This window comes from Pan troglodytes, chromosome 5 (genome assembly GCF_028858775.2).
Source record: "Pan troglodytes isolate AG18354 chromosome 5, NHGRI_mPanTro3-v2.0_pri, whole genome shotgun sequence".
Classification (NCBI taxonomy): Eukaryota; Metazoa; Chordata; class Mammalia; order Primates; family Hominidae; genus Pan; species Pan troglodytes.
Genome location: NC_072403.2, coordinates 99,319,550 through 99,346,941, shown reverse-complemented (window position 1 = coordinate 99,346,941; position 27,392 = coordinate 99,319,550). Strand labels below are relative to the sequence as shown.

Sequence of the window (27,392 nt, the reverse complement as noted above, 5' to 3'; positions counted from 1 at the left end):
GTCCATTTATCTATTAATGTATCAGAATAAGCACAAGGAAACTTGGCTTATTTAGGATGTTGGTAAATCAGGTTTTCAAGTTTACTGAAAATTAGCAACAACCATGGAGTCCCTAATTTCTTGCCCCATTCCCATCTCAAACCTCCCATAGCAAACTGTCTGCCTTAGCCAGAGATGCTCTAATGCATCCCAATCCAGAGCTAGCCTTGCTGTTTTTGGAATCGCTAAAGGCAAGGCAGCTTTACTGTATGTAGGCTGCTGGGTTGCCTTTTCTCTTTGGCACTTTATTTCTTGCTTGATTGACTCTCAAAGTAACATATGTGCATTGTGGAAAATCTGGAAAACACAGTGAAATGAAAAGACGCACAAAGCTAGAAGGAGCTGAGTAAAGAGGCAGAGTACCATCCAGGTCCCCCGCATTCAGTCTTCAGAAAGAACTTTAACTCTATTTGAAAAGAATACACAGAACACTAGACCAACTTACTTTCAAATTGTAGACTATTTACAAAAGCATCACCTTGTATTAGGATGTATAATTGATGGTTCACAATCAGTTTGAATTTTACCACTAATAAAAATAGATGACTACAAAGATTTTGAGATAAATCAAAATCTGGGGTATACAGAACTGGAGTATTCATGAAGAACTGGAGCATTATGTATGTTCAAAATATTTTCATAGCAAGCTTTTGCTGGCATGAATACTGAGCAATGCTATTTGCTATAATGTCTATTTTATAAACAAACTGACAAACATTTTTCTAAGCACTGTGGTTCTGCTCTCAAGGAGCTGTAATTCTTTTATGGGAAGTTATTGATGTCATTCTATGATTGGAAGAAGTAGGGCTACAGGACTGAGGCTTTGCTTCAGTTTGATGCCTTGGATCCCACTGTGAGCCCCGATATTCAAATTGCCCTTATAGTGCTCAGCAGTCATATCGACGAGGTATCAAGGATTTGGGAGAGAGGGGAGGAAAAGGGGAGTAGGCCATAATGAAGCATTTGAGGAAACAGGAGTGTTACATGCTCCACAAATGGATGGTCTATACATTAAATGTTAGGCCATAAGAAACAACTATCAACAAGGAGTTTTCTTAGACATTTTTTTTTTCTTTTTAGTTTTGGTTTCAATCAAATCAAAATAAAGGGAGCAGGAGTCCTCCATACAGAGAGGGCAGCTGAGAAGGAAGGAAGCTCCTGATGATGCCGGCTTCTTACTAAGCACCTACTGTGTGCCAGGCATATTATTTCACTGAACCCTCCCAACTATCCCACAGAATGGGTACTATTATTACTTTTTTACAATGAAGAAACCAAGACTACAGAGGTTGTACAACTTGCCCAATGTCCCACAGCTAGCCAGGATTCAGTCAGTTCTGACTACTACACTATACAATTGTTTCAGACAAATCCAAAATGTGAAAGAACGGTAAAGATGGACTTTAGGTTGACATGTAACTACTTTTACCTGAGCCCATACTTCAGCTTCTGCTTTCGCAATGTGTTCTCTGAGTATATCTTCTTGAAACTGCTCTTCTTTTTTCAGAATATTTGCCCCAATATCTGTGTATTTGAAGAGCAATGGTCACAAACCTCCACTGACGGCTTCCTGGCTTTCCTTTCCACCATTATCTAGTTATTTATGAGGGCTATTTAGGTGACACGTCCTTTTAGGAGATGCCAGTATATATATTTCAAAGATACCCATTGAAAGACTAAGATTTTCTCTGATTAGGAGGGAATTCACAGCACTGTCAGGCCTGGATAGAGTTGGTCATTCCCCTCATCACACCCAGTCCACACAGCAGACAACGGGGGAGGTGAAATAAATGCCCTGAAGAAAGGGACATATTTTGTACACCCAAAGTAGAATGATGAGTGAATATTCAAGAGGTCTTAGCACATTATACAGCTCTCTCTCTCCCTGTTCCTATTTGGGTGCTGGGGCTAGCATCAGGAGAAGGGAAGTGGAGTGCCTTCAACACATTACATGCCTTTCTTTAGCGTGTGATTCTTTGTGGGTTTAACTGCTTCAGTATGGAGTGAGCTAAGGGGTAGAAGTTTACTATTTTTCTGTCAATGATCTAATTTGATTTCCAAATAATAACATTCCCATAATAATATCCTCTCTACCCAGACAAGGTAATAAAAGTCCAGAGAGGTTAGAGGACCACGCAATATCAGACAGCCAGGTCTTTTTCCACTGGGATTTCTCTTTTTTTTTTGAGAGGGAGTCTTGCTTTGTAGCCCAGCCTGCAGTGCAGTGTCGCCATTTCGGCTCACTGCAACCTCCGCCTCCCGTTTCAAGTGATTCTCCTGCCTCAGCCTCCCGAGTAGCTGGAATTACAGGCGCCCACCACCATGCCTGACTAATTTTTGTATTTTTAGTAGAAACAGGCTTTCATCATGTTGGTCAGGCTGGTCTCAAACTCCTGACCTCAAGTGATCTGCCCACTTTGGCCTCCCAAAGTGCTAGGATTACAGGCGTGAGCCACCATGCCTGGTCTTCCTCTGGGATTTCTAAGCTGAAGGTAATAGATTCTTAGAGCTATCTGGATCCACATTCCTCCTTTCCCAGCTGCCGGAGTAAGTCTAGCTGCAGCAGTAAACCATTAAGCCAACTCACTAAAAGGGTAAGCATGGACAGATTGAAAGCCTTGATGCCAGATTTCCCTTGGGTTTCTCTGTTAAAAGAGTCAAGAAATTCCATTTCATGCAGTCTATTCTGAGTTATGTTTCTGTCACTAGCAATTAAAAGTATATGTTTGGCGGCACAGAGTCTCCTACTAGTTCATCAGCGAATCTTAAAAACACAGGGCAGCATATATTACGGTGGAGATGGACACATACTGCAAAAGCCCAACATTGTGTAGAAATAATTAGAAAAGATTTTCTAGGACAAAATGTGACTAAGCATGGACCATCAACGTATTGAACTTCATAAGAATGTGATACAAGTGTAGGCTACCACTATCCTCTTTTATGTTTAAATCCCATTGGTTTTATTAGTTGTTCTCAACCGTGATTGTACAACAGGATCCCTGCAAAGCTTTTTTTAAAAATGCACGTACTGTAAAAGGAACAAACTATTGATAAACAACTTGGATGAATCTCAAGGGCATTGTGCTGAGTGAAGAAAGCCAATCTCAATGGGTTACATAATCTATGATTCTTTAGATAGCATTCTCAGTGATAAAATTATAGTGATAGAGAACAGATTAGTGGTTGTCAGGGGTTCAAGTTTGGGGAGAAGAGAGTGACAGCTAAGGGGTAACACGAGGGAGTTCCTTTGTGGTGATGGAACAGCTCCATGTTGTGATTGTGGTGATGGTACATTAATATACACACATGATAAATTTCATAAAACTATATGCCGGGGGAAAAAAGTGTACATAAGGTCTGTACCTGAGTTAATAGTATTGTTTCAATGCCAGTGTTCCGGCTTTGACAAAGTGCCAGGATTATGTAAGATATCAATGGAAGCTGGATGAAGGGTACAGGGGAACTCTGATCTATTTTGCAACTTGTGAGTCTTAAACTATCTTGAAATAAAAAAGGTTATTTAAACGTGAAGGAAAAAATACACATGCTTAGTCCTGACCGTAGAGGTCCTAATTTAGTGGCTCTGTGTTAGATTAGTATTAAATCCAGTGGGTCTGTGTTTGGATATCTGTATTAATATTTTTTTTCAAAGTTCTATATAGTGCACTGCCAGGATTGAGAACTATCGTCCTATGAAATACTCACTAGCTCTTCCACGGACATTTCAAAATGCTTATAAAGAACAGAGAATTTCGACTTTCTTTTTTTTTTTAACTTAAAACAGTTCAATGACAAAGGTCACTGAATAGAAAAGATTAATTTCTAACAATAGATTTAACTTATCCACTTAAGGTTTGGGTTAGATATTCCATAAGGCATAAGGAATCAATCATTAAGGTATATCTAAGAATGGAGATAGACTGTCCTGGGTATGAAAAGTCACTTTAGAGATAATAATGAATCATTCATACTAAGCACTTACTAAATGCTAAGAAACAATTTTGGAATTGATGTTTTTAGAAGATGATTCCAATTTGATCTCCCCCTACATTTTAGTTTTTTTTTCCAAACACCTCTGCTCTCCAGCTTCTTATATTTTCAAATATCAGGAGTGAAATGAAATCACCCTTAGTTTACCATTTTAAAGGAAGAGAGGATCAGAGAAGTATTGTGAGAGTTCTTAGGAAAATACCTACAAGGCTCAAGGTCAGACTGAAAACTCTTATGGGGATAAAAGAGAGATGGAAACCTATAGTACAATTTGATTTGCTTATTATATATACATACATATGTACAGTAAACGTCCTCATGTTATCTATATGTATCTACTTTTATGCCACCAGCTACTATTTAAAGGTTATATAGTTTCTTTTACCCATTTATTAGGGTACTTTAAAATTTTTTTTTTTTTTTTTTTTTTTGAGGCAGAGTCTCGCTCTGTCACCCAGGCTAGAGTGCAGTAGCACGATCTCAGCTCACTGCAACCTCCACCTCCTGGGTTCAAGCAATTTTCTTACCTCAGCCTCCCGAGTAGCTGGGATTACAGGCGCATGCCACCATGCCTGCTTAAATTTTTTTAGTAGAGACGGGGTTTTGCCATGTTGGCCAGGCTGGTCTTGAACTCTTGGCCTCAAGTGATCTGCCCACCTCGACCACCCAAAGTGCTGGGATTACAGGTGTGAGCCACTGTGCCCATCCAATTAGGGTATTATTTAGAGATAATATTTCCTCTCCTACACATACTGAAAGGTGCTCAAGTATGGCCAAGGGCAAAATGAACTCACATTTACTATTATGTGCCAGGATTTATAACAGATACAAATACTTCATTAAAGTCTCATAACAACCAGTAAGATAGGTATTAGTATATTTATTTCCACATAAGGAAACAGATTGAGAGGCTAAATACCCTGCCCAATACATACAACTGTAAGTGGAGAAGCTGTATTCCAACCCATATTCTCCTCAAATATCCCTGTAGGGACAAGCAACTCTGAAGAGAAAAAAGCTGATAAAAGTCAATGTAACAGAAAGAATGACACATAAGGCTATGAAGCATTAGAACAAAGGAAAACGATAAAGTCACTTACCTAGAATGTCTTTGTGAGTGTAAAAGCGTGTCTTAAGTGGCTTGTATTCATGGATCCGTTTGAAGGTTTTTCCAAAAGGGGCTGCTGGAATTATTTTATTACAAACAGCACAGCAAACAAAGTTTTTGTAATCTGAATTTCTGATCATAGTTAAATTTCAGATGTCTTCTCCTATTTACAGTTAAAATAATCTTAGAATCAGAAAAAGTCGTTTCAAGAAAAGCTGAAAGTTTAAGAAAGCTGGAAGAGGTTCAGGTTTTAGGATAATGCTAGAGGCTGGTAAGGATTAAATGGTTCACATGATTAGGTAGTGGTTATGTGTCTAACATTAAAGAATGGTGCTAAAAGCCCCTGCCACAGAAGGTATGGGCACCAGATTTGGGAAGATTTAAGCAGTTGCTCCTTCCCAGACTCTAGCATTAAGTTGTTAACTTACTTGGCAACTGTTGCTAGGTAAGACAAGCTTTGCTCATAAAAGCAACTTCAAATAATGACAAAAGGGAGCATGATACAGCCATTCATTTTCCTGATACTTTCTATATTAGTTTCCTATTGTTGCTGTCTTACTCTGTTTTCTGTTGCTTATAATAGAATACCTGAAACTGGATAGCTTATAAAGAAAATGAAATTATTTCTTACAGTTTATGGAGGCTGAGAAGTCCAAGGTGCAGGAGTTGCATCAGGTAAGAATCTTCTTGATGGTGGGAACTCGCTGAAGATTCCTGAGGTGGTATAGGGTATGACATGGCCAGGGGCTGAGCTCACATGCTAGCCTCTCTTCCTCTTCTTATAAAACCACCAGTTCTCCTCCCATGATAATCCATCAATCCCTTAACCCATGAATGAATTCACTCACCCCTTAAAGGCCCCACTTCTCAATACTACCACATTGGGGATTAAAGTTCAACATGAGTTTTGCAGGGGACAAATATTCAAACCATAGCACCACTGTGACAAACTACACAAACTTCATAGCTTAAATGTAACACAAATTTATCCTCTTGCATTTCTGGAGATCAGAAGTCTAAAATGAGTCTTAGGGGCTAAAATCAAGTTGTTAGAAGGGCTGGTTCCTTCTGCAGGCTTGAGAGGAGAATGTGTTTGCTTGCCTTTTCTAGCTTCTAAAGGCCATCCATATTCCTTGGGGTCATGGCCTTGCATCATATAGCCTTTTCCCCCAGTGCTTCCATAGTGACATTGTCTCTTCCTCTGATCTTCTGCCGTGCTTTAAGGACCTTGGTGATTACACCAGCCCCATCTAGATAATCCAGGATAATCTCCCCATCTCAAAATCCTAAACTTACCCATATCTGTAAAGTCCCTTTTGCCATATAAAGTAACATATTTACAGGTTCCAGAGATTAGGATCTGGACATTTTTGCAGGGAAGGAGAGCATTAGTCAGCCTACCACACTTTGTTTTAAATTGGTTTTTAAAGAATTAATTTCTTTTAAGGCCAGCAATGGAGGTAGCTTAATTTCTTTTAGGTTTTTAATAAACGTGATGTGTTGGTGCCATGGTAATAAAACTGGGAAATATCATGGTATCTTGAAGAAGAAATTACTTTCATTAAGTCAGCATTCAAAATTACTAAGCCTGGTTTTAAAAATCACATGGTTAACTAATTTGTTCCTATAATTTTAGATAAACAGCCATAGAAATTCCACCTATCACAAAAATCTGTGCAACTGATTATACCAAGTAACTGAATTTTTAAAAATTGCCTGACAATGTCATATGCTGCATCTACTTGGCAGGACTATTTTATAATAAGTGAATGCCATCAGTGAAATTAATTTCAACAACAGGACGCCCATAGGGCCCTGAGCTAAGTGTACCACAAGTTACTCTATAATTTATATTAACACATACGGCCTGATAACTGGCTGATGACCTTAAGTAACTACCAAATTGTGCCAGATTTGACTTCAAGAAAAGGGTTAACTGGGACTTGGAGAGGAATTAAAAACAAAGAGATGAATTAGTATGAAGAATGGGGATTACTGCATCCACACAGTTAATTATCTGGATTGAGAACTGAGGCTACTTGTGCCAATGACTTTCCTATCTGTTACTAGAAATTCTTGCCCAGATGGAAGGATAACTAACTGGCCTTGATTTGCCTGGGACTGTCCCTGTTTTAAAACTGAAAGTCCTGAACTTCCTTAGTGTCTGGCAAATTGGAAGAGTTGGGCCTCCTATGGAAGATAAGGCTGTAAAACCAATAAATACTTTCAGTGTTTGCCTTAGGAAATCCTTGAAAAACAATTTATCAATTGGACAGCTTGCTGATCTAGGCAAACAGCTCTTCCATCAGAATATTAGACTACTCCCCTGGGCAAAGAGTTCACTTAACATTTATTGAACAACAGTTTACTAATCAAGACTTGCTTCAAGATCTAATCTGTTACGTCAGGTACCTTGCCCATTCTCATCCAGATTCCTGCATTGAAAGACCCTTCTTTAATCACTTGAACTCAGACTTCCAAAACACTTTAACATCTTCCCCTGACCATCCCATTCTTAAATACAGCTAACTTTGTAAAAGTGGTATTTCCCCTTAGTGCAGTAGATTTAATAAGCTTAGTTTTGTTTGATCATCAGGTTGTTCTGATGGTCTTGTGAGGGAGCTGGCAGTTAACAGTCCTTTACATAATTCTGTTTTAAAGTACAGGAGTGTTTCTCTACTTAAGATCTAAACTTCTTATTTTTAAGGGCTAATGTGGCTGCTTTATTATTATGTGCACATTTACACATAGAAGGTGGTATAGTATGGTGAAAAGATCCCTAGACTTTAGAGCAAGAAGATACAGGTTCTACTCCTGACTGAGAATTTCCATGATCTTTGGTAAATCTCTTAGCCATTCTCAGCCTATTGTCTTAACCATAAACTGACAGGATTGGATCAGGTGAAGTTCAATGTTCAGAATCTTTGGACTATTTGAAAGGTATTTTATTTTTGATGGTTATACCCTCATTCAACAAAGAAAGGATGAAAACATCAACACATAGCCAGGCAGCTGTTGACACTCAGCACACACAAAGACTGTCCTACAACTTGTAGCCACTCTGTAAAAGTATCATAGTCAGGTACTTGTTCCTAAAATTCAGTATGATTCTTTCCACACACTACTTTTCACAGCTTTGTGCTTGACTGACTCTAGTTACTTTGGTTCATTCACATAGATCTTACATGACTCAAGTCTGCACCTTGTACAGTTTCTGTTGCCCTCCTGCACTGCAATCTCTTGACAGTTCACACAACTAATAACTCCTCTGCCACCAAACATCAGCTTATTCTGTTGAATAGTAAAAAAATTCTAAAAGATGGCAATGTGTCATTAAATGCATAAGTTAAAAACAGAAGAACCCTAGTTTTGTGATAGCCAAAATACACAGGGAAAACAAAAACAAAAGAGTCTTTAAAAGGGATTTTGTATCACTGAAGTGCATTTTAAACTATATGAAGTACATTATACAGACAGGCATAGCAAATAAATATTTGGGGCTCAGTAGTAAAGATTTTATTTAGTTCCATGTAAATTCAATTAGCTAAGTTCTTTAATACCTACAAATCACACATAATTACATTTTCATGTACCTTACAAAACCATAATAAAGTATGACAAATTAAAAATAACATTATGATAAACTCTGCCTGTGCTGTTATTATTACTTGGTAATATTAATAGCGACTGAAGCAAGACTTCAGAGGTGAGATTTACTACTGAGGCCCAATGACAATGATTTGGAGAATTAGGTATATATCTAGAAATGAAACAGGTCCAGAACCCTTGTAAGAAAGATTTGAATTCTATAAGGCAGAATCTGGCCAGACACAGGGGCCTAGCCTTGACCTCTGTCCTAGGCCCCTGGGCCAGGTGCCAGGACAACCAAGGCCATTCTGCTTCTCACCTCCAGTGGGTGCTGACCGTAGGGCTGGGCTTTGTTTACACTCATTTTTACCCCCATTTCTGTACCCACTTCCATAAAAGACACTTCAAAATGCTGATGCTTCAGAGAATAAGAAACATTCTGAAAAGGAAAAAAACAAAAAGGCCTGCTGGCATATAAACTTCAAAAGAAAAAAAGGTACAATAAGGAGACCTTATCTATTCCTTATCCATTGAGTAGTTGTAGTTTTTAAATAACTATAAGAACACTTGGCCTTATGTTTATAACATTACAGTAACATTAATTAACATAAATTAACATAAACAAAATTAATTAACATTAATTAACATAAACACTAAAATAGATAACATTTAGTTGTAGTCAAAATCATCATACCTCAGTAAAACATACTTTTTTTTTTTTTCAAGAAAAACTCCAATTACTCTGGGATATTCTTAATCCTTATTTTAGTAGCTGAGTGGAAGGATCTTTTCCATTAAAATAAAATTCTGTCCCAAAAATAGCTAAAATGGAAACTGAAATATATGAACCATTTGTGACATTATAAAAACTACTTGTCAGAGCCAACTCAGTTTCTCATATCTCATATTTTTAATATTGACTTCAGGCCTTAAAATTTCTATTTATCTTTCTTTAAAAATACAGGTTCTATGCCAGGGAGAACATGAACATTTCCTTTGCAAGTAGCAAAACAGAAGTAAACTTTCACGACAGCTGCACCGGCATAATTCATCTTAAAATATTTAAAACATCATGCAAATTTAACAGCATGGGTACTTTTATTATACAGAATTTAATAATTAACAAAAACAACTTCCATTCTCATGGCACTTTTATAAGAGGTAAGGAAAGAAAAATATTATGACGCTCACTCTGTGGAAAAAGAATGAGATAATGGCTGCAGCTGTGAAAGGACAAAATTTACGACAGTTGTCTGGTTGCAACTGCTATCTTCTCTCTTCATTAGCATGTTCTAGAACAAGAAACACGATACTGTACACTCACAAGGTCTTTCATTTGAAGATTTCAGAACCTTTAATAAAGGTCCATCTGCACTAACCAGCACTACTAATCCCATTTGGATGTTTTCCGCCTCATATAACTGTGCCCCTCACTATCAATAGCTTCATAGAGGTCCTTTTTATTCTCTTGTGTTGCATGTAGATAACCAATATATGCCACGCAAAGTGAAAGAGTTACCAATCCGAAAGCCATTACAGGTTTGTTCTGTCAAAGAAAAAAAAATTATAAAGCTTTAGTAAGACTAACAATTTGAGGAGACCCAAATATCGGTTGCACTTTCCTCCTGACATGCCACATCTTTATTACAACACTAGCATTACCATGGCAATATTTCAATTAAAATCATTTATTCAGTTCTTTATTCAATTAGCTAAGCTACTGATTATCTAGAGATTATAGAAGACTCTTGCTTCTCCTCTCCAGGCTTTCTCCCATCTACACCCTGGACATCTCAGACCTCTACTCTCAGGAAAGTGACAGCTGGGAAAGGAGTGGGGCAGGAAAACTGGTCGGCACCCGGAGTTTTCAATGTTATCTGTGTGAAGTGGAGGAGCTGCTTAACTTCCTGGGTCCTGGGCCCAAGTCTCTCCATTTGCAAACCTCAAATCAGTTCATTTTATTAGGAAGTGAGGAATGACCTAGACATGCTATTCTTCTTGCCCAAGTCATGAATAACTGGCAAAAAACCTTTTATATATTAGGCACAGAAATGATGATGATGTATACACTCTTCGCTGGGAAACTACTCCATTACCTCAAGAAATTTAGTGATGGGAACAGCTATTATGCTTTTAACCTTGATTTACTCTTGGACAATCCAAGACCCTAAGAGGCAAAGTGATGCTTTCAGGTTAAAACACACACACACACGCTGTGTTTTGTTGTTAAGAGGTTAAGAGACAGGATTTCACACACACACACACACACTGTGTTTTGTTGTTGTTAAGAGGTTAAGAGACAGGATTTCACACACACACACACACACGCTGTGTTTTGTTGTTGTTGTTAAGAGACAGGATTTCATTCTGTTGCCCAGGCTGGAGTGCAGTGGTGCAATCATAGCTCACTGCAGTCTCAAACTCCTGGGCTCAAGCGATTTTCCTGCCTCAGCCTCCCAAGCTGGGACTACAGTTGTGCACACCATGCTTGGCTAATTTTTTTGTATTTTTAATAAATACAGGGTTTCACCATGTTGGCCAGCTGGTTTCAAACTCCTGACTTCAAGTGATCCGCCCACCTCGGCGTGAGCCACTGTGGCCAGACTAATTTTAAATTTTTTTGTAGAGACAGAGTCTCAGTATGTTGAACTCCTGGCCTCAAGAGATCCCTCTACCTCAGCCTCCCAAAGTACTGGGATTGCAGACATGAGTCATGATGCCCAGTCAAAAAAAAAAAAAAAAAAAAAAAAGCTTTTAAATACAGGAAAGATGTTCACAACTCCAGAAAAGTATTTTGTCTATTAACTTTGTTACTCCTGAAACTGTACCTCAGACCCTTTTCTTTGCATGTTCACACTCAACGAGTTGGTCTTTCTTAGGTCAATGTAAATGCACAGTAGTGATACAAATAACAGTTTCTGCTTCTGTCACCATACCTGCTGTACCACTACTGAGAAATAAAAGAAACTCTTTAACTGTGGAATGTGAGCCCCCTTTAAATTATCAGGCCCAGAGAGGCATTGGAATGAGACAGTAGTCATGTCTTGAGCTAAGTAATAATTTTGAAGCCCTTGTTATGTGGGCTCTGGACTGACACAACCAATAGCTATATATTAACCTTACAATGCCCTCCACTAGACATTATAACTCATACTCTGTAGTTCAACAATGTACAATTACTAATCAATGTCATTTCTGCAAACCAATGAAAATTACTGAAAAGCAACTTTTGTACTTGCCCCCTCTCCTGATTCATCTTTTTTCTTAAAAACTCCAGCCTCTCTTTTGCTCTCCAGAGTGCTTCCCAAGGTTACTCTGAAGTGTTTCCCAGGCTGCAGTCCTCAACCTTGGCCCAAATAAACTCCCTACCTATATTAATTTGCCTCAGTTTCTTCCTTTAGGTGACATTTCTATTTCAAAATAAGGGTCAAACTTTTTCACTTAGACGAACACCTAAGAAAGGACACAGACTCAGAGCAGTTTAAATTTACAATTCTTGAAATGCTTTTAGCAATTAAAACAACACATTAGTTCAAAGCTTTTAAAATATTTTACCTTGATTTAATGATCTGACTAAGTTGATCTATTTAACTTTAAAAGTTTACATTGATAACTATGTTACTAAAATTCTAATCAGATTCAACACACTTAAATATTTATCATATTTTATTTTAATTTGATTTTACATTTATTTTAAAATAGAATCTACATTTATTTAAAAATAAACTCAGCCAGGCGTGGTGGCTCATGCCTGTAATCCCAACAATTTGGGAGGCTGAGGTGGGAGAATCGCTTAAGGCCAGGAGTTCAAAACCAGTTTGGGCAATATACTGACACACCATCTCTACAAAAAATTTTAAAAATGAGCCAGGCATAAAGGCGTGCACCTGTAGTCCCAGCCACTCAGGAGGCTGAGGTACAAGGATCCCTTGAGCCCAGGGGTTTGAAGCTGCAGTGAGCTGACTGTACCACTGCACTACAGCCTAGGTGACAGAACCTCTAATAAATAAATGAATATCATCAAATCAAATGTTTTGGAATTTTTCACAAAGTATCTGTAATATTGCTTAGATAAAAATATGACCTACAGGGTAGAATTGCAGTATGTTAAGAATGGTCAGATTTTCATTTTGGTTTCCTTGCTTAAACGGAAGGTCTTATTTACCTAATAGTACCTGATCAAACAACAAAAGTTGTCTTCAAATTAATGCAACTATTAAAATAGTACTTTAGATAGTTTGAGAAGCCAATCCATTAAAGGGCAACCATTTTTCATTATAACTCTCAAATGCCCTTAAAATATTTACTTTTATATGTGTATTTATATGTGAAACAGCATTTACAATCGTCCTTCCACCTGCTTTTATTCACAGAGAGGTCTTACTTGTCAACATAAAATTTCCATGATAAAATCAAATACAAGAAAATTAGAACTTTCTGACAGTCTGGCTGGATTAAACACAAAGTCTTATCCTGGATGTATTTCTTACAGGTTTAATGAAGAGCTCTGGATTCACAGCACGAAATAAGGTTGTTGTGCGCACCCCTCTGAGCCCTGGGCTTTGAAACTCTTTCTCTTTGAGTGGTTCCTTTTTGAATGTTGGAGGCTCAGGTGCTGAAGACATCTTGATCAATGATGATTTATTATCTAAAAACAAAATAATATATTTTTTCCCTCATAATTGTGCTTCTCTGATAAATTTCTTTAAAAAGTAATTCTTAAATTCCTTCTTTGAATTCCAACCCAGATACATACCAAATGTGATTGTCAGTTATCTTATTACTTTGTATAATGTACTTTGTAAATGGTGCTTTAACTTTAATTTGGTAATTTTGTTCATTATTTTAATTTTCATCTCAAAATAAAAGTGGTGGGCAAAGGTTGTTTTCCTGCTTTTATAGAAGACTGGAGAATTGTTTGTTGGTCTGAGTCACGTCGTATCATATGCAACCAAGACTACGAGTAGGTGAGGCCAGTAGGTTATCCGTTCCTTTCTTTAGTTCCTTGCTTTCACTCCTCCTCACCTTTCAACAGCCCCTCCATAACACCAACCTGAGAGAATGACCAGCATTCCTTTGCTCATTATCTTCTCCTACAGATTCACTCCTGGCCAGTTTCCCCCACTGCTCCTCTGTCTTCCTCCACTAGCCCACACACGAACTCATTTTCCCAAGCAGTAAGGATAAGGAGCTGTTTGTACTTACTCCTCCATTGCCAATCAGCAACTTTCTGGGTAGGATATGCCCTGCTATCTCCTTAATCTGAATATCCTTTTTTATCTTAGCTACTGTAAATCTATCCTATTAAATCCAAGTGTGTCTTTTGTCTTCTTGTTTTCCTAGCTGAAATGTCAGCACTTTGGGAGTATTTTTCTCTTCTAGGTATTACTAGGCAAAAGCTTATTTTATCATCTCTGCCATCTAATGCTGGGATGGGAGGTGAGGGTTGAAAGAGGGGAGGTAGAGAAAGAAAGCTTCCAAAGATGGACATAAATGACAATATAGTAAAATTATTGGGGGGAAATGCTGCAATCACTGTACAGTAAATGTTATAAAATAAAAGTTAAGAGCCAAACATTCATACTTAAACACACATTGGGGCTTTGTTTGCACAAGTATTTTTTTTTTGAGACAGAGTCTTCTTACTCGATTGCCTAGACTGGAATGCACATGCAGTGGCGTGATCATAGCTATCATGATTATCATTGTTGCCTTCTTCATTGTTATCACCACGGCTTTCTGGTTCAATTTTTACATCAGTTAGCACTCCTGTAGCAACTTCAGGATTTGGTAACTTGGGAAATAGTTAAATTGCTATCTGTAGCCACACAGTCTTCAAAATCAAACGGGTTTGAGACATCAATGACAGCAGCAGTTGAGTGCTAGATTGGTTCAAATACCACATTTAGTTGCAGTCTTCTTACAGGAGGACCTCAGGGGATTCCACAGGAATCATGCCTGTGTTTTGCTAACATTTCATGATTACAGATAACTTTATAGATCACCAAGTCTCTGCAATCATGTCAATGGCTTACTCATGTTGCTTTTCTCCATTTTTCTCTTCATGCTCTACATTTAGAAAGAGTTGTTCCAACTGCTTTCAGAAGTGAGCTGTCACTGTGCCAACTGTACCCTGATCCAATGGCTGCAGAATGGCTGTGTAGTTCAATGGGAAAAACTCAACCCCTACATGATCCAAGTGTGGGAGTATGTTGTGGGCAGACCAATTGTCTACTGGCAAGAGCATACTGTGTATTGCTCCTTACATTTCCTTGTCAATCTTTATCAGCCATTCTGTAACACATCTCTCATTATTCAGGCATGTGTATTGGCTTGGTAATCACGGAGGAACATTTCTGAAGCACTGAGAGTTAGCTGACTTGCCAAAGACAATTGTTCCAAAATGCATTACAGTAGAAACACCAATCATCAATCTGTTTATTTCCTTTGCAAAGTCTACCTTTGGCATGAAGCATATGATAAGGTAACAAGAACACCTGTTTCATCAGCACTTAAAACACCATTCAGGCTGGGCGGGGTGGCTCACACCTGTAATCCCACTATTTTGGGAGGAAGAGGTAGAAGGACTGCTTGAACCCAGGAGTCTGAGACCAGCCTGGGCAACAGGCTGTATCCTGTTTGGATACAGCTGGACCCTGTATCCAAAAACAAACAAACAAACAAATAAACAAGCCACTGAAGCTGTAACCAGCAATTTTTGTTCTTGTTTTTAAATTTCTCCTGCATGTAAGTTAATAATTTTCTCTACTGAAACAGTGTTTTCTTCACTACAGGCAACTTGTGAAACAATTCCAGAATATGCCCAAAGTTTGTTCGGGCAGCCCGCACTTGCTTGAAACTCACCATGCCTGATAAGCTCTGGATGTTTGTCCCCTCTAAATCTCAAGCTGAATTGTAATCCCCAGTGTTGAAGGTGGAGCCTGGTGGGAGGCATTTGGATCATGGCAGCAGATCCCTCATGAATGGCTTGGTGCCATCCTTGTAGTAATGAGCGAGTTCTTACTCTATGAGTTCATGTGAGATCTGGTTGTTTAAGTGTGACACTTCTTCCCCTCCCTCTTGCTTCCTGTCTCACCATGTGACATGCCTGCTTCCACTTAATCTTCCACCACAACTGAAAGCTTCCTGAAGCCCTCACCAGGGGCAGATGCTGGCACCATGCTTCCTGTACAGCCTGCTGAACCGTGAGCCAATTAAACCTCTTTGCTTTATAAATTACCCAGCATCAGGTACTTCTTTATAATGACGCAAGAAGAGACTAACGCAATTCCTAAGGTTGGCAAAAATCCAATGCTTTCTACAGCACAGTTACATGCCCATTTCTTGCATGAACCTGATATCATGCAAAAACAGTGATAAAAGGGACCTCACATTCACTTTTGCTTTAGTCCCAGAATCCCTTTTTAAACTTTCTCTTCAATCTTGGCTCAATCTTTCAAAAACGTGAACAATGTTGGGGTAGTGGTGTTAAATTCCTTTGCTATTTCTCCTTTGTTGTGGCAGCAATCTACTGCTTCCACTACTACCATTTTTTTCTTCTAATGAGAACTGCTGGTGTTTCATTTTTCTTCTCTTAGCCACGATGGTGTTTATAAAGGTATTTAGAATTTAAGTAACAAATGTTGGCCACCAGGTGCCTATAACAGGTGTCAGTGATGTTTCTCCCTGTGCTAAAAACTTGTTTGACTAATAAATGTGGGTGCTATAGTTTGGGTATTTGTCTCCCAAACCTCACGTTGAAATCTGACCTCCAATGTCGGAGGTGAGGCCTAGTGGGAGGTGTTTGGGTCATGGGGGTGGATCCCTCATGAATAGATTAATACCCTTCCTCGGGGAGCGTGGGGAGCAAGTGAGTTCTCACTCTATTAGTCCCCTGGAGAGCTGGTTGTTAAAAAGAGCCTAGCACCTCCCCTCTCTTTCTTGCTTCCTCTCTTACCATGTGATCTCTGCACATGCCAGATCACCATCACCTTCCACCATGAGTGGAGGCAACCTGAGCCCCTCACCAGAAACAGAGGCTGACACCATGCTTCCTGTACAGCCTGCAGAACCATGAACCAAATAAACTTCTTTTCTTCATAAATTGCCCAGCCTCAGTATTCCTTTATAGCAACACAAATGGGCTAAGATAGGAAAAGAAAATGCAAAATGAAGCAGTCATTAAAGTGGAAGCAGTATTATAGTCTGTCAACAGCCAAACCTATAAGGAACATTAGGAAGAAAATAGCCCATGGCCATGTTATTAGGGCTGAATCTCAGCCTCAGAGTGTGCCACTACATGAAACTGAGGCATTAGATAAAAATACTACAAAGGCCTGAAAAAGCAAATATACAAAGGTAAAAGTCATTGTAACCAGAAACTGACATAAACAGCATTTTTCCATTTATTATTGGAAAACAGCTGTGTATTTAAAACAAAGATAGCCTATAGAAAACAGATTAAAGTTGTTCATTGGGAAGAAAAACAAGGTGATGGAAAAGATGGGTATAGAAGTTCATACTGCAGAGCACAGAAGGGTCTTCAGAGCATAGTTTATTACATATACTTTGTGTGGATGATAATGTGCCAGGAATTGAGGATGATGAACTCACTCCACACCTGATGTCCAAAATTATGTTACATATAATTATATATTAATTATAATATATGTAATTTATTAACATAATAAATTATATATTAAACAATAATGTAATATACAATTTACATTATATATTATAATTACTCCACTCCTGGGGTACATAAAATTATATACTGTATATAATTTTGGACTTCAGGTGTGGAGTGAGTTAATCATCCCCTCAGGGAGGGCATTAATCTATTCAGAAGGGATCTGCTGTCATTTATATATATATATATATGGGGGGGAGGAGAGGAGGAGAAAGAGAAAGAGAGAGACTAGTTACAACTAACAAAAATGTCAGTATTTTAAAATTAAATGGATGCAGTGATGCTGAGTGTTATGAAATTCAACCTATATGAAATATGTCTGTAAAAAACTATATAGTTATATAGCATTCTAACACTAATTGTGATGACTTAATTTTATTTGTAAGATTGCTTGATCTCCTTTTTTCCTTAGCAGAACCTATATTTCCTTTATAATGAATCAATAAAATAATCAGGGTAGTATTTGTTATATTGCAACTCCCAGACACTCACATTTACCTTAATAATTCACTGTTTATGTTAAACTCTGCTAGAAATGACAGAATATTTTGACTGGAAACTCACATGTATATTTTTAAAAGATTTAATATACCACAATTTCCACTGTTACTGACACTTTCTGGAAAGTATGAGAGTAACATTTTCTATTATTTATCATTCTTTTATTAGAAGTGGGATAAAACAGCTCAGTTTTATTGCTGCTTCTCCTTTATGAGCCACAGTCACTGATGATACAACAGTTCTCCCAAAATTCCATGAACTTATTTACACCATCTATCAAACTAAGACTTTTTAACAACCATCTATACTTTGTTAAAAAAAATTCAGATTACTGAGACCAGAAAGGGTCTTAGCAGCCAAGAATTTGTTATATATAACTATTTTAAAAACAACAACAAAAACAAAAACAAAATCTTTTCTACATACGAGAAAATTCTTCTGTATTTGTTCACATGCCAGCCCACAGAGCTGTACAAGTATGGCTGAAGAATAAATTCAAGATGTGCCAGTTGAATAAATAAAACAGGTAGAATGCAAAACCTTAGTCATTTCTTCACACATGTATAAATTGTTTTGGGGAAAACAAATCTGTATTTTAACAAGTAAACTTTTAATCCTGAAGTTTAAGTTGACTAGCTATTTTCAAGTACAAAACTAATACAAGTTCCAATTTTAAAAGCTGCAGAACTAATCATAAAGTCAAGGCATGGCAATAACTTACTCTGACATTACCACTCACCTAAGACAAAACCAGTTAATGTCTAGCACACTTCCATCAGAACTTTCTTAGTCTTCCCACTAGTTTCTCCACCTTCTTCTCTTACTTTTTGTTTCCACTGCAGCTGTCACTCATTTACTTACATATGATATTGACCAATCTCTAGTTATTATCACCTTGAGGATCTATTTATTTTTAAGCTGCATTTAAAAACCTCATTTACTGTGTTAAAACAGTAATGACATAAAACATACATACACATAGATTAGCAAGGATGCTGGGAACCTGGCATTACACTGCTCTTGGCTAAGTAATTTTGTGATTAATTTGTGTGCGGGCCTACCTGCAAAATAATTAATCAGGCACCCCTGGCTGTGCAATCTGCCCCACTCTTATTTCTTCTTCATTTTTCCATCACCCACTTCTTGTTCCCTTTTCCATGCATGATTAAGAAACTGTTATTTATCTTTTCTTAAAAAAAAAATAGAGGAGAGTAGAACATTTCACAGGTGCCTGTAAAAAAGGTCTAAACTAAGGGGTATTTGCTTCATTTGTTTCTCTCTGGTAAAATGTTCTTTACCTTTTTCTTCTGTCCATCCTCCTGTGACGGAAGCGTGCAATGGAAAAAGGAAGAAGCAAAGATAAAGGACTGCCCATTTACCCAACTCCATGAGAGTCATTTACATCTCAAAGTGTAAGAATAGTAAGCCCCTGAAATTAATAACACACAATGTGAGAGGCTGTACAGATGGTCCTACACCGAGAGTCAGGACTAGTCATTTTTGAATGATTTTCCCTTCTTTAGCAAAATTCTTGCTCAGGGAGTTATTCCAGAATACTTGACTACCTATTAATATATTGTACATGCAAATTAGACTAAGATATAAAGAATATAAGAATTACTTTAAGGGAAACACTTAATCTTCAAACATACATTTTAGAAATAAGCACCTCAATAGAAGACAAAACAAAATGACCAGAATCATAAAATGTTAATGAGCAGGAACCTTATTAATAATGAAAGCATTTCCTTTAAAAAACAGAGAATTATAAAATGGGCAAAATATTTTAATGAAAGTATAATACACTTTTTTATAGTTTCACATGCCACATTATCTTAATACTTAAGAAACTAACTTGAAGTTTGGGGCAGAAAACCTTAAAAATAATTTAAATTAGTTTAAACAAGTTTGGGATAGAATCAGAGGACTTCATGGCTTGAGGGGAAACATAGCATAACCTCAAATTCTCACTTTACTACTTATAAGCTGTGTGTCTTTAAGTGACAACTCTGATTCTCAGTTTCTACCTTTATAAAAGGAGCAATACTATCTATTGCATAGATAGGTACTAAATGTGTGCATTAATTAAGATGACACATTTTAAAAGATGCAGATGTTCACTGAATGGTAGCTACTTTCATACTCACCATTTAGTCTAACTCCCCCTTCTAAACCCCTTTCTGAGAAACCCAGACCCAAGGAGATGTCTTTACCAGGAGGGTGCAATCACCTAGGTCTCCCAATTACCAGCCCACCAATATTTCACCACCTCACCCCATCTTACTCTTGAATTGATAAAAGGCCTTTGCATGTATATTACAATATTTAAGAAACAAAATTATAATCACTTAAGTTTTAAAAATTGATTATATATATGTTGTTTTTAAGGTAAAACATACTTTCTAAAAAAGTATCTTTCCTGCCGGGCAGGGTGGCTCACGCCTGCAATCCCAGCACTCTGGGAGGCTGAAGCGGGTAGATTGCTTGAGGTCAGGATCACTTGAGGTCAGGAGTTTGAAACTAGCGTGGCCAATATGGTGAAACCCCGTCTCTACTAAAAATACAAAAACTAGCTGGGTGTGGTGGCGCGGGCCTGTAATCCCAGCTCCTTGGGAGGCTGAGGCAGAATAATCGCCTGAACCCAGGAGGTGAAGGTTGCAGTGAGCCAAGATCGTGCCACTGCACTCCAGCCTGGGCGACAGAGCGAAACTCTGTCTAAAAACAAAACAAGAGGGGAGGAGCTAAGATGGCTGAATAGGAACAGCTCTGGTCTACAGCTCCCAGCATGAGCAACGCAGAAGATGGGTGATTTCTGCATTTCCATCCAAGGTACCGGGTTCATCTCACTAGGGAGTGCCAGACAGTGGGCGCAGGTCAGTGGGTGCGCGCACCATGTGAGAGCCGAAGCAGGGCAAGGCATTGCCTCACTCGGGAAGCGCAAGCGGTCAGGGAGTTCCCTCTCCTAGTCAAAGAAAAGGGTGACAGACGGCACATGGAAAATCGGGTCACTCCCACCCGAATACTGCGCTTTTCCGACGGGCTTAAAAAATGGCGCACCAGGAGATTATATCCCGCACGTGGCTCAGAGGGTCCTACGCCCACGGAGTCTGGCTGATTGCTAGCACAGCAGTCTGAGATCAAACTGCAAGGCGGCAGTGAGGCTGGGGGAGGGGCGCCCGCCATTGCCCAGGCTTGATTAGGTAAACAAAGCAGCTGGGAAGCTCGAACTGGGTGGAGCCCACCACAGCTCAAGGAGGCCTGCCTGCCTCTGTAGGCTCCACCTCTGGGGGCAGGGCGCAGACAAACAAAAAGACAGCAGTATCCTCTGCAGACTTAAATGTCCCTGTCTGACAACTTTGAAGAGAGCAGTGGTTCTCCCAGCACGCAGCTGGAGATCTGAGAACGGGCAGACTGCCTCCTCAAGTGGGTCCCTGACCCCTGACTCCCGAGCAGCCTAACTGGGAGGCAGCCTCCAGCAGGGGCAGACTGACACCTCACACGGCCGGGTACTCCAACAGACCTGCAGCTTAGGGTCCTGTCTGTTAGAAGGAAAACTAACAAACAGAAAGGACATCCACACCAAAAACCCATCTGTACATCACCATCATCAAAGACAAAAAGTAGATAAAACCACAAAGATGGGGAAAAAACAGAGCAGAAAAACTGCAATCTCTAAAAAGCAGAGCACCTCTCCTCCTCCAAAGGAACGCAGTTCCTCACCAGCAACGGAACAAAGTTGGACGGAGAATGACTTTGACGAGCTGAGAGAAGAAGGCTTCACACAATCAAATTATTCCGAGCTACGGGAGGAAATTCAAACCAAAGGCAAAGAAGTTGAAAACTTTGAAAAAAGTTTAGAAGAATGTATAACTAGAATAACCAATACTGAGAAGTGCTTAAAGGAGCTGATGGAGCTGAAAACCAAGGCTCAAGAACTACGTGAAGAATGCAGAAGCCTCAGGAGCCGATGCGATCAACTGGAAGAAAGGGTATCAGTGATGGAAGATAAAGTGAATGAAATGAGGCGAGAAGGGAAGTTTAGAGAAAAAAGAATAAAAAGAAACGAGCAAAGCCTCCAAGAAATATGGGACTGTGTGAAAAGACCAAATCTACGTCTGATTGGTGTACCTGAAAGTGACGGGGAGAATGGAACCAAGTTGGAAAACACTCTGCAGGATATTATCAAGGAGAACTTCCCCAATCTAGCAAGGCAGGCCAACATTCAGATTCAGGAAATACAGAGAACGCCACAAAGATACTCCTCGAGAAGAGCAACTCCAAGACACATAATTGTCAGATTCACCAAAGTTGAAATGAAGGAAAAAATGTTAAGGGCAGCCAGAGAGAAAGGTCGGGTTACCGACAAAGGGAAGCCCATCAGACTAACAGCGGATCTCTTGGCAGAAACTCTACAAGCCAGAAGAGAGGGGGGCCAATATTCAACATTCTTAAAGAAAAGAATTTTCAACCCAGAATTTCATATCCAGCCAAATTAAGCTTCATAAGTGAAGGAGAAATAAAATACTTTACTGACAAGCAAATGCTGAGAGATTTTGTGACCAGCAGGCCTGCCCTAAAAGAGCTCCTGAAGGAAGCACTAAATATGGAAAGGAACAACCGGTACCAGACACTGCAAAATCATGCCAAAATGTAAAGACCATTGAGACTAGGAAGAAACTGCATGAACTAACGAGCAAAATAACGAGCTAACATCATAATGACAGGATCAAATTCACACATAACAATATTAACTTTAAATGTAAATGGACTAAATGCTCCAATTAAAAGACACAGACTGGCAAATTGGATAAAGAGTCAAGATCCATCAGTGTGCTGTATTCAGGAAACCCATCTCACGTGCAGAGACACACATAGGCTCAAAATAAAAGGATGGAGGAACATCTACCAAGCAAATGGAAAACAAAAAAAAAAGCAGGGGTTGCAATCCTAGTCTCTGATAAAACAGACTTTTAACCAACAAAGATCAAAAGAGACAAAGAAGGCCATTACATAATGGTAAAGGGATCAATTCAACAAGAAGAGCTAACTATCCTAAATATATATGCACCCAATACAGGAGCACCCAGATTCATAAAGCAAGTCCTGAGTGACCCACAAAGAGACTCAGACTCCCACAAATTAATAATGGGAGACTTTAACATCCCACTGTCAACATTAGACAGATCAATGAGACAGAAAGTCAACAAGGATACCCAGGAATTGAACTCAGCTCTGCACCAAGTGGACCTAATAGACATCTACAGAACTCTCCACCCCAAATCAACAGAATATACATTTTTTCAGCACCACACCACACCTATTCCAAAATTGACCACATACTTGGAAGTAAAGCTCTCCTCAGCAAATGTAAAAGAACAGAAATTATAACAAACTATCTCTCAGACCACAGTGCAATCAAACTAGAACTCAGGATTAAGAATCTCACTCAAAACCACTCAACTACATGGAAATTGAACAACCTGCTCCTGAATGACTACTGGGTACATAACGAAATGAAGGCAGAAATAAAGATGTTCTTTGAAACCAATGAGAACAAAGACACAAAATACCAGAATCTCTGGGACGCATTCAAAGCAGCGTGTAGAGGGAAATTTATAGCACTAAATGCCCACAAGAGAAAGCAGGAAAGATCCAAAATTGACACCCTAACATCACAATTAAAAGAACTATAAAAGCAAGAGCAAACACATTCGAAAGCTAGCAGAAGGCAAGAAATAACCAAAATCAGAGCAGAACTGAAGGAAATAGAGACATTAAAAACCCTTCAAAAAATTAATGAATACAGGAGCTGGTTTTTTGAAAGGATCAACGAAATTGATAGACCGCTAGCAAGACTAATAAAGAAAAGAGAGAAGAATCAAATAGACACAATAAAAAATGATAAAAGGGATATCACCACCGATCCCACAGAAATACAAACTACCATCAGAGAATACTACAAACAGCTCTATGCAAATAAACTAGAAAATCTAGAAGAAATGGATAAGTTCCTCGACACATACACTCTCCCAAGACTAAACTAGGAATAAGTTGAATCTCTTAATAGACCAATAACAGGAGCTGAAATTGTGGCAATAATCAATAGCTTACCAACCAAAAAGAGTCCAGGAGCAGATGGATTCACAGCCGAATTCTACCAGAGGTACAAGGAGGAACTGGTACCATTCCTTCTGAAACTATTCCATTCAATAGAAAAAGAGGGAATCCTCCCTAACTCATTTTATGAGGCCAGCATCATCCTGATACAAAAGCCGGGCAGAGACACAACAAAAAAAGAGAATTTTAGACCAATATCCTTGATGAACATTGATGCAAAAATCCTCAATAAAATACTGGCAAACGGAATCCAGCAGCACATCAAAAAGCTTATCCACCATGATCAAGTGGGCTTCATCCCTGGGATGCAAGGCTGGTTCAATATATGCAAATCAATAAATGTAATCCAGCATATAAACAGAACCAAAGAAAAAAACCACATGATTATCTCAATAGATGCAGAACAGGCCTTTGACAAAATTCAATAACCCTTCATGCTAAAAACTCTCAATAAATTAGGTATTGATGGGACATATCTCAAAATAATAAGAGCTATCTATGACAAACCCACAGCCAATATCATACTGAATGGGCAAAAACTGGAAGCATTCCCTTTGAAAACTGGCACAAGACAGGGATGCCCTCTCTCACCACTCCTATTCAACATAGTGTTGGAAGTTCTGGCCAGGGCAATGAGGCAGGAGAAGGAAATAAAGGGTATTCAATTAGGAAAAGAGGAAGTCAAATTGTCCGTGTTTGCAGACGACATGACTGTATACCTAGAAAACCCCATTGTCTCAGCCCAACATCTTCTTAAGCTGATAAGCAACTTCAGCAAAGTCTCAGGATACAAAATCAATGTACAAAAATCACAAGCATTCTTATACACCAGCAACAAACAGAGAGCCAAATCATGAGTGAACTCCCATTCACAATTGCTTCACAGAGAATAAAATACCTAGGAATCCAACTTACAAGGGATGTGAAGGACCTCTTCAAGGAGAACTACAAACCACTGCTCAAGGAAATAAAAGAGGATACAAACAAATGGAAGAACATTCCATGCTCATGGGTAGGAAGAATCAACATTGTGAAAATGGCCATACTGCCCAAGGTAATTTACAGATTCAATGCCATCCCCATCAAGCTACCAATGTCTTTCTTCATAGAATTGGAAAAAGCTACTTTAAAGTTCATATGGAACCAAAAAAGAGCCCGCATCGCCAAGTCAATCCTAAGCCAAAAGAACAAAGCTGGAGGTATCACACTACCTGACTTCAAACTATACTACAAGGCTACAGTAACCAAAACAGCATGGTACTGGTACCAAAACAGAGATATAGATCAATGGAACAGAACAGAGCCCTCAGAAATAACGCCGCATACCTACAACTATCTGATCTTTGACAAACCTGAGAAAAACAAGCAATGGGGAAAGGATTCCCTATTTAATAAATGGTGCTGGGAAAACTGGCTAGCCATATGTAGCAAGCTGAAACTGGATCCCTTCCTTACACCTTATACAAAAATCAATTCAAGATGGATTAAAGACTTAAACGTTAGACCTAAAACCATAAAAACCCTAGAAGAAAACCTAGGCATTACCATTCAGGACATAGGCATGGGCAAGGACTTCATGTCTAAAACACCAAAAGCAATAGCAACCAAAGCCAAAATTGACAAATAGGATCTAATTAAAGAGCTTCTGCACAGCAAAAGAAACTACCATCAGAGTGAACAGGCAACCTACAAAATGGGAGAAAATTTTCACAACCTACTCATCTGACAAAGGGCTAATATCCAGAATCTACAATGAACTCAAGCAAATTTACAAAACAAAAACAAAGAACCCCATCAAAAAGTGGGCGAAGGACATGAACAGACACTTCTCAAAAGAAGACATTTATGCAGCCAAAAAACACATGAAAAAATGCTCACCATCACTGGCCATCAAAGAAATGCAAATCAAAACCACAATGAGATACCATCTCACACCAGTTAGAATGGCAATCATTAAAAAGTGAGGAAACAACAGGTGCTGGAGAGGCTGTGGAGAAATAGGAACACTTTTACACTGTTGGTGGAACTGTAAACTAGTTCAACCATTGTGGAAGTCAGTGTGGCGATTCCTCAGGGATCTAGAACTAGAAATACCATTTGACCCAGCCATCCCATTACTGGGTATATACCCAAAGGACTATAAATCATGCTGCTATAAAGACACATGCACACGTATGTTTATTGCGGCATTATTCACAATAGCAAAGACCTGGAACCAACCCAAATGTCCAACAATGATAGACTGGATTAAGAAAATGTGGCACATATACACCATGTAATACTATGCAGCCATAAAAAATGATGAGTTCATGTCCTTTGTAGGGACATGGATGAAATTGGAAATCATCATTCTCAGTAAACTATCGCAAGAACAAAAAAGCAAACACCACATATTCTCACTCATAGGTGGGAATTGAACAATGGGAACACATGGACACAGGAAGGGGAACATCACACTCTGGGGTCTGTTGTGGGGTGGGGGGAGGGTGGAGGGATAGCATTGGGAGGTATACCTAATGCTAGATGTCCAGTTGGTGGGTGCATCGTACCAGCATGGCACATGTATACATATGTAACTAACCTGCACATTGTGCACATGTACCCTAAAACTTATAGTATAATAATAACAAATAAATAAATAAACAAAACAAAAGTATCTTTCCACCTCTTGGATGTAGTACTGTCCCTGAAAAAAGGGGAAAGGCTTTGCTGGCGACAGCCTGAGGACTGACAACCTGAGTCTCATCTGGCTTCCCCCAATGTCATGGACTACTGTTCGGTGCCGAAGGCTTACTCAAAGACAGACGCATTGGAAGCCTCCAAAAGAAAACTTCATTCAGTTAAGTTCCACACATTGTGTTGCAGGGCTGAAAAAGCACGAGTGTCCGCACTATGACAAAAGAAAAGCGGCGTCTCCTCAAAACACCACCATGTTCCCCTATGAGTCTGGTGAGCCAAGACACTAAGAAACTGCAGGAAACGAGAGAGTTCTCGGGGTGGGGGTGTCCATGGATGAAGCACCGAACAAACTGGAGCCCGCAAAGTGAGTACGGGAAATGGGCTCTGTGGGGCCAGAGAGCTCCACCGACTTGGGGTGCGGGTACAGGGAGTCCACGGAGAGGCAAAGATTTGGGCTACCCGAGAGGACGCTCCCTCCCTGGGAGGGAGGCCGGCAGGGCAGCTGGGAAGGGCAGAGACGGGAGCGTGATGGTGCGGCCGCCCTGTCCCCTCCAGGCCGGCGCCCAGCCACTCAACACCACCGAAGCCGCCGCTTACCTTTCGCGGGGTCACCTCCTCTCCTCGCCCGAGACGCCCCGCCCCGCTTCGCCGCCCCGCCTGCTAGAGAGAGCGGCGGAG

The 27,392-nt window shown here is 39.3% G+C and overlaps 2 protein-coding genes across 6 annotated transcripts in view; both read right to left on the bottom strand.

Annotated features, from left to right (window-relative positions):
• The window catches only part of C6H6orf163 (chromosome 6 C6orf163 homolog), a 24,237-nt gene extending 15,080 nt beyond the window's left edge, over positions 1-9,157 (bottom strand). The window contains exons 1-4 of one of the 3 annotated variants that reach the window (XM_063812537.1): positions 9,048-9,157; positions 5,772-5,854; positions 5,133-5,303; positions 1,469-1,563 (exon numbers count right to left, since the gene is read on the bottom strand). In XM_063812537.1, coding sequence (XP_063668607.1) covers positions 1,469-1,563; positions 5,133-5,280 — 243 coding nt within the window. In that variant the 5' untranslated portion in view covers positions 5,281-5,303; positions 5,772-5,854; positions 9,048-9,157. Of the gene's footprint in view, positions 1-1,468; positions 1,564-5,132; positions 5,593-5,771; positions 5,855-9,047 lie in introns of those variants that run through there. The other 2 variants (XM_001153975.7, XM_063812538.1) reach the window with 2 other exon arrangements.
• On the bottom strand, positions 9,067-27,392 carry SMIM8 (small integral membrane protein 8). 3 transcript variants are annotated; one of them, XR_002944256.3, is made up of 5 exons: positions 27,312-27,359; positions 19,217-19,237; positions 13,219-13,376; positions 10,053-10,274; positions 9,067-9,167 (listed from the first exon to the last, which is right to left on the bottom strand). XR_002944256.3 is itself a non-coding variant. In XM_063812539.1 (4 exons), exons 3-4 carry the CDS (start codon positions 13,351-13,353, stop codon positions 10,116-10,118), a joined length of 294 nt encoding a protein of 97 aa, XP_063668609.1. In that variant the 5' UTR covers positions 13,354-13,376; positions 19,217-19,237; positions 27,312-27,359; the 3' UTR covers positions 9,620-10,115. The 3 variants fall into 3 exon arrangements, 2 of the variants coding, with proteins under 2 accessions (XP_063668609.1, XP_054542804.1); XM_063812539.1 differs by lacking the exon at positions 9,067-9,167 and having other exon boundaries at positions 9,620-10,274; XM_054686829.2 differs by lacking the exons at positions 9,067-9,167; positions 19,217-19,237 and having other exon boundaries at positions 9,620-10,274; positions 27,312-27,392.

What these genes read in the sequence shown, in the direction of transcription:
- SMIM8 (XM_054686829.2), bottom strand. Translation starts at nt 13,353, where the DNA reads ATGTCTTCAGCACCTGAGCCTCCAACATTCAAAAAGGAACCACTCAAA. An exon ending in CAGAGCTCTTCATTAAACCT is followed by an intron (nt 10,275 to 13,218) that starts GTAAGAAATACA and finishes TTTCTTTGACAG; the next exon opens with AACAAACCTGTAATGGCTTT.